Source organism: Lissotriton vulgaris, chromosome 6 (genome assembly GCF_964263255.1).
Source record: "Lissotriton vulgaris chromosome 6, aLisVul1.2, whole genome shotgun sequence".
NCBI classification, from domain to species: Eukaryota; Metazoa; Chordata; class Amphibia; order Caudata; family Salamandridae; genus Lissotriton; species Lissotriton vulgaris.
Window position 1 is genome coordinate 1,390,773,808 of NC_141694.1, and position 7,695 is coordinate 1,390,781,502.

The 7,695-nt window shown below is 49.8% G+C and overlaps 1 protein-coding gene across 1 annotated transcript; it reads left to right on the plus strand.

Moving 5' to 3' along the window:
• The first annotated feature begins 1,383 nt into the window (after positions 1-1,383).
• Positions 1,384-7,162, plus strand: FOXA2 (forkhead box A2). The gene is made up of 2 exons (XM_086927506.1): positions 1,384-1,681; positions 5,467-7,162. The coding sequence occupies exons 1-2, from the start codon at positions 1,595-1,597 to the stop codon at positions 6,694-6,696; spliced, it is 1,317 nt and encodes a 438-aa protein (XP_086783632.1). The 5' UTR covers positions 1,384-1,594; the 3' UTR covers positions 6,697-7,162.
• The last annotated feature ends 533 nt before the right edge of the window (positions 7,163-7,695 follow it).

Genomic DNA, 7,695 nt, shown 5'->3' on the forward strand with positions numbered 1-7,695 from the left:
GCCTGTGTCAACAAGTATTTACAAGGCTTTCAGTATCAGCAGGTACTGCAAAAGCCGGTTAGTGTCAACAGGTACTTACGAGGCCTTGAGTGTCAGTAGGTAGTGCAAAGGCCTGTGAGTATTAACAAATTCACTCAGGCTTTGAGTATCAGCAGGTACTGTGAAAATGTATGAATACCAACAAGTACTTACGAGGCTATGAGTATCAGCAGGTACTGCAAAGGCCTGTGAGTATTAATTAACAAATCTACTCCGGGCTTTGAGTAGCAGCAGGTACTGCGAAAGCCTGTGAGTATCAACAAGCACTCACAGGGTTTCGAGAGCCAGGCACTACCGAGGACCGAGTACCACCAGCTGCTGTCGATGGACTGATAGTCAGTGGCTCCTTCGGTGGCCTAGGCCCTGCAAAGGATTCTTTGTACAGTTAGTTATTCTCAAGGCTTTAGTAACCATAGGTACTGTGGAGGCTGCTTGTTCTAGAAGGTACTGTCTGTGTTGTTAGTTCTAGATGATGTGGCTAAGCATTACCGAAGGATCGAGTATCACCAGGTAATGTCAAAAACAAACAAGTACAGGTACATATTAAAGGTCATAGGTCAGCTGATAGTAACCATGTATTGAGCCCCATGGCAAGTATTCATACGCTGAGTATTAGCAGGTACTGCGTATCAGAAGGTACTGTCAAAGGGCGATAATAACCAGCAGGTACTGCCATGAATTTGAGCACCAGAGTAGGAGGGGCACCTGGTTCTATAAAATGCTGTAAGAACCTACAGGTAGTGTGCCACGTACACCATTGTCTAATAGTCCGTTGGGACAGTCGTGTGCTTTCAGTACCGAGAGGTGCTATTATGAATGATGTTGCCATTCAACAGTGTTGTTACATTTATGTGAGGAATACCTGCTCTCTTCAGCAGAGTTGGAATCCTTTTTCCTATGCTTTTGCAGTACCTGGACAAAAGAACTGCTCTTTTTTCCCCAAAAAACAGTTTTGAGGCCCAATAAAACGAAGGAAACCCTTTAAGGTCCACTTCCCCCTCTAAAGTCACCGCACACAGCGCACCCCCGCCCTCGCACACTTAGGGCCAAGAGATAACACGAAATCAGGCCATAGGCCAGGCCCGGCCCCTCCCTCTCTCGGGCCGAACAATGGGGGTCGGCTGTGAGTGGGCGCCCGGCGCTGCCCCTTCTACGGCGCGCGGCAGGTGTACAATGGGGGCTGCCGGGACGGGCCAGTCTCGCGCCTAGGTGCGAGCTGATTATTCAAATGCGCGGCCCAGCGCGCTCGGGGGATTGGCCCTGGGCTCCTCGCGCTCGCCGCATATAATCGCACGCCGCCGACGTCACGGCAGCACTTGTTATCGCTGCGCCCTCCCCTCGCAGGCAGCAGCGGCGGCGGCAGCAGCAGCAGCGGGCTGTGTGTGTGCACAGCAGCAGCCGGCGCCCGGGGGCAGCAGCACCAGCAGCAGCTTCCTGGCCGCCCCGAGAGGGAGGGAGGGAGCCGGGGCAGAGGGAGGGAGTGTTCACTCCTCTTTTTTTTGGCGTCCTCTCGCTCCTGCCTGGCTTTGCGGTGGCTGTTAAATTTTAAACTGCCATGCACTCGGCGCCCAGTATGCTAGGAGCCGTGAAGATGGAAGGACACGACCACAACGACTGGAGCAGCTACTATGCCGAACCCGAGGTGAGGGGGGACCCCGATTTCGATTCATTTTTTTTAGGGGGCCTGCGTGTGTGACCGCGGAGTGTGTGGATCCGCGCTCGCCTTCCGCTCTCCCTCCCGGCTCCCAAAACAGGTCTCGCTTTATACCACCCCGTGTTAGCTTTGAGATAATATTAACTTTGCGATCAAATATTGACTTGTAGGAACTCCAAATCCTCGCCTCGATGACTGAGGCTCTCTCTCGCGCACACACCGCTGTCTCAACAAAGTTGTGTGTTTTAGCATCGGGCTGAGGGCGCCTCTCTCGCCATCGGTGGATAGAGGGGAGGAGGGGGGCTAATATTTTATACACACACGTGCACTTTTATTTGTGAAAGATGACTTTTGTTTACAGATCTGGCCCGGGGCGGGCGCAGGGAGGGGTTCCCTTTCCTCTGCCCCCCCCCCGGTGTGGAGACGGAAGGTGCTTTCCTGTCAGTGGACTTTCTTTCCGGATAGTTTTCGCCCCACAATCCTCTGGCACTTTTTTCCTGTTTTCTTCACTTTTTGTGGACCTGCCCAGCTTACAGGTCAGGGTACTGTTTTTTGGCTCCAGGCCCACTATACAGCCTCAGAGACTATTTTTTTTATTTTTTTTTATTTTGATTCCTCACGTTATTAAAATGGGAGGGTATGATTATGTCTCAAGTGTACACAAAAATCAATAGTGGTCGGACACAAGCCGGCGCTGCCACCCAGAGCAGGGGAGGGGGGGGGGGGGGCTTCTACAGGCTCTGTTGGACTTTTATGGGGTTTTTCCTTCATTTTTTCCCCCTTTCAATATTGGAAACTTAGACCGGAAATAAATACAAACCGTGCACTTCCCTTAACTACTGGCTTTGAAACTCCACTAACACGGTGGAGCGCAGATGAAATTATCTTGAACAGTTGAACTTTTAGAATTCCCTGAAGACATTTTTGCCCACCAAGCGAGGTCTCTTGATGAGCACCCCGAGCGCGTAACTCATGCCAGGGACCCTGGTGCCCATACCTCAGTGTTTGATGCCAGGACCCTGCCCCCTTAATGCCAGTAAGCATGCATGTGGTACCCGCCGATTGTTGCCACTCTTGCCAACAACCGGCTCACCCTTAATGCCAACGAAGATTCTCGATGTGACAGTACCCCTGTTTGTGTCTGTTTGACTCGTGCCAGCATGTTAATGCCAGAAGTTATGAGCGCAGTGCCAACTCACTGGGCTCTCTTAATCCCAGTATCTATGTATTTGTTGTAAAATGTTTTTCATGTATTTTTGTATTTTTAATTCTTGACTTAAACGTCTATGTACAGTCAAAACAGTGCCTATCATATCACATCTACGGAGTGCCTAGCCATTTAATACCAGTGTCGTTATGAATTTGCCAAAGCTGCCATAAAAAAGAACAGATAATCAGAACGCACAGTCCAGTAGCGAGTTTTCATAGAGTTGAATATTCCGCAAGTTAACCCTCACTAGAGACAATCACTGGCGCAAGGCCGGAATTCATATGTTCTTGTAGTCCCTCTGTGTCCATTTCGAGCCGTATGCAACCCCCTTCACCAGCCGATACCATGCCACCACCTTGGCCCTAATATACTTCCGCATGTAAGTACCAGGAATCTCTTTGGCAGCACCAGTGTACCAGGTGGCGGGCGCCTTTACTGCCAGTACACAACATTATTATGCATGTGCCCATGTACCCAGTGGTAGCGCCGTTACTGCCAATACTAACTTGCCCTTTGCCATCATTATTAATTCATGTGCCCGTTACTGCCAGTACCCACACTTGCCCTTTGCCATCCTAATTAACGCTGGTTCCCATGCACCTGGTGACAGTACCTTTGGGGTCAGTGCTCTTGCACATTTCTTCATTGTCCTTAAAGCCGATACACCCGTAGGTAACGTCATTACCCCAAATGCCAGTTCTTGGTGCCAGGACGCGTTATGACAGTAGTCCCTTGTGCCAGGACCTTTGCTCGTAGTGCCCATGTCCCCCGTGCCATCAGTCTTAATGCCTGTCTTGTAAAACAGAAACTAGGAAAAGAAATGTAATGAACAATCAACCGTATGTTTCCAGGACCCTAATGCCTGTGCCCGTGTACCCTGTGCAGATTCTATCAATGCCCGTACTTTATGCCAGGACCCTAAAGTGCCACTACCCATGTACTTTGTTCAGTACCCCAATGCCAGTACCTTATGACAGCACCTAATGCGACAATCCCTGTACTATGTGCAGTTAATGTTAGTGCCAGGGCGTGTGCCACGACCCTAACGTCAGTGCCCGCGTACCTTGTGCAATTACCCATATTGCCAATATCCGCAAAATAAAAATAAATATAATACATTATAAAAATATCTTGTGCCAGGACCCATAATACCAGTACTGTGTTCCCTGAGCAGTCATCCATAATGCAAGTTCTGTGTGCCAAGACCTTGAATGTCATTGGCCGTGTACCTGTTCAGTTACCCTTAGTGCCAGTACCTTGTACGATATACCATAATGCGACTATCTCTCGACCTAGTGAGGTTTAGTATTAAATATATATCTTATGTCAGGGACTTCAACGTCAATACCCGCGTGCCATGTGCAGTCTCACTGAATGCCAATACCGTATAATGTGAAGAGAATTAAAATATAAAAAATGATGGTATTTCTTATGTCAGGGCCTTTGACGTATGTACCCGCGACCCTTGTACAGTTACACTTTATCTCAGTACCTTGCAATGTAAAAATAATTAAAATAAAATTATTTCTTATGTCAGGGGCTTTTATCTTGTAATACAAAAACAATTAAAATATAATACATTATATTATTTCTTATGCCAGGACCTTTAAAGTAGGTAACCGCGTACCCTGTGCAGTTCGACTTCATGTCTGTGCCTTGTAATATAAAAAGAGTTCAAATATAATAGATATAACATATCTTATGTCAGGACCTTCGATGTCAGCACCCGGGTACCTTGTCTGCCTACTTAATGCTGTATCTTGTAATATAACAATAATTCAAAATAAAATAAATAGGACCTTTAATATCAGTGCCCATGTACCCTGTGCGGCTACTTAATGTCCTTACCTTTTAACAGAAAAATAATTAAACTTTAATAAATAAAATATCTGATGGCAGGACCTGTAATTTCAGAGCCGGTGGATTGTGTGCAGTTACTCCTAATGTTTGTACCTTGCCCAGGTGCCCTGGTTTCATTAACAGTGTACCGTGTACAGTTACTTAATGCCGGTACCTTGCCATATAAAAATAATTAAAATATAATGAGTTACAAAATATATTTCATGCAAGGACTGTTCGTGTCAGTACTGTCATCGCTGTGGAATCACAGTTAATGTCGTTATCTCGGTCAAGGACCCCTATGCCAGTAACCGTGCACCATGCGCATTTAATTGATGGCAGTTCTTTGTACAATTAAAAGAATCAAAATATAATAACATGTCTTATCTGAGGATCTTTAAAGTCAGTAAGCGTGTGCCTTGCGCAATTACTATTAATGGCTGTACCTTGCAAGATAACAAAATTAAAATATAATAAAAATAGAAAGATCTTCTCTAGGCCCTTTCATGACAACAGCCGCGCACCCTTCGCAGGGGCCCTGAATGTCAGCAGCCTGGGTAGGACCCTGTTGCCAGGACCCTTGTACTCTGTGCCAGCACCCGTGAGGCCAGTGATGACACACATATACACTCACACACACACGTTGTGACTGCCGAATGTAGCCTATGTTGTGTCCTCACCACCACAGACCTCCTTCTAACCACCTGCCCTCTCTTCCTTGCAGACCTACTCCTCCGTGGGCAACATGAACGCCGGCCTGAGCATGAACAGCATGAATACCTACATGAGCATGTCCGCCATGAGCTCGGGCGCCAACATGTCCGCTACCCCCATGAACATGTCCTACGTCAACACGGCCATGAGCCCCTCGCTGGCCGGCATGTCCCCGGGCACCATGGCCAGCATGGGCGCCGCCGGCATGGGCAGCCACCTGAGCCCCAGCCTGAGCCCCATGAGCGCCCAGGCGGGGGCCCCCATGAACGGCCTGGGGGGGCCCTACCCCAACATGAACTCCATGAGCCCGCTCTACGGCCAGGCGGCCATCAACCGCTCCCGGGACCCCAAGACCTACCGGCGCAGCTACACGCACGCCAAGCCGCCCTACTCGTACATCTCGCTCATCACCATGGCCATCCAGCAGTCGCCCAACAAGATGCTGACGCTGAGCGAGATCTACCAGTGGATCATGGACCTCTTCCCCTTCTACCGGCAGAACCAGCAGCGCTGGCAGAACTCCATCCGCCACTCGCTCTCCTTCAACGACTGCTTCCTGAAGGTGCCGCGCTCCCCCGACAAGCCGGGCAAGGGCTCCTTCTGGACGCTGCACCCGGACTCGGGCAACATGTTCGAGAACGGCTGCTACCTGCGGCGGCAGAAGCGCTTCAAGTGCGACCGGCACCAGCCGGGCCTGGCCAAGGAGGGCAGCGCCAAGAAGGAGGGCCTGCTGGGCGCTGGGGCCAGCAGCGGCTCGGAGAGCAACGCGGGCAACGAGTCTCCCCACTCCAGCGCCTCGCCGTGCCTGGAGCAGAAGCGCTCGCTGGCGGAGCTGAAGGGCGGCCTGAGCCCCGAGCACGGCGCATCCCCGGGCGCTCAGGCCCAGCAACAGCAGCAGCACCTGCTCTCGCACCACCCGGGCCTGTCGCACGAGGCCCAGGCGCACCTCAAGGCCGAGCACCACTACTCCTTCAACCACCCCTTCTCCATCAACAACCTCATGTCCTCGGAGCAGCAGCACCACCACCACCACGCGCATCACGCGCACCACCCGCACCACAAAATGGACCTCAAGGCCTACGAGCAGGTCATGCACTACTCGGGCTACGGCTCGCCCATGGCCGGGGGGCTGCCCATGGGCGCAGTAACGAACAAAAGCGGCCTGGACCCCTCCTCCCTGGCGGGCGACCCTTCCTACTACCAAGGTGTTTATTCCAGGCCCATCATGAACTCTTCCTAAACCCTCCAGGGTCCGCGGACAATTTTTTTGCAATTCCTGTACATATTTCTAAAAAAACTCTAGTCTCGTGTTTTATCCGGACCCCCACCTCAGAAGCCGTCCGGACCTTTTTAATAGATGTCAAGCTCGTTATGCTATGTTTTCCACTTGTTATACCTATTTTTTGTTTTTGTTGCAGGGAGTATATTTTTGTGAAAGTACTGAACAGCCATTATCTGTGTGAAACCTGTAGTTTCTACCAAGGACCAAAATCGTGAAATATTCTTGTTGTAAAAAGTCGGAAATTATATTTGTTGTAATAATTGACCATTTTTGATGTGACGAGAGAGTAAAAACATGCCTGGAACTCATTAATTTATGGTTTCTCTATGCTTAATTTATGGACTATGAGATGTATGCTCTGATAGCCGATGGACAGATTTCCACAATCTCTATTAAAGTGTTTTTGGCACATTCTTCTCCTGAATCTAGCTTCTCTGTATTTTCATTCTCTCTGTAGCGAGGAGGCAGATTAAGGCGCTCCAATGTCGCTGCTTCTCTCTCAAGACAGGTACAAATAACAAGGGCTCCATAAAAGCGCTTTGACATCTCGCCTGTAATTAACCGTAATAAGGGGATTTAGGCAATCCTATTACGGGTAATGCGCGTTTCCCACGTTGTAATTCCCGCCCCGTTGTCCTGCGAAGACAGTTGGAAAGAATGTTTCGTCTTTCAAGGGGGCTGTTGCTTCGGTGCGCTTTTTTTCCCAAATGATGCTTAAGTAATCCTGTAAAGTCATAGCTGTGAGGGAAGCAGGATAGGGGACCAACCTCAGCCACAGGCACCTGTCGCTCAGAGACACGGCTCTGTTGCTGGGTGTTGACACTTCTGGGCATTTCATTTCCAAAAGATGCTTCAGTCCATAGAGCCAGGGGCGAGGGGGCGGAAAGAACATGCCACAAGCGAATAGACCTTTCACAGACAGAAGGGATAAAGGTGCCCTGCCACTGGGGCATGAGT

What these genes read in the sequence shown, in the direction of transcription:
- FOXA2 (XM_086927506.1), top strand. Translation starts at nt 1,595, where the DNA reads ATGCACTCGGCGCCCAGTATGCTAGGAGCCGTGAAGATGGAAGGACAC. An exon ending in GCTACTATGCCGAACCCGAG is followed by an intron (nt 1,682 to 5,466) that starts GTGAGGGGGGAC and finishes TCTTCCTTGCAG; the next exon opens with ACCTACTCCTCCGTGGGCAA.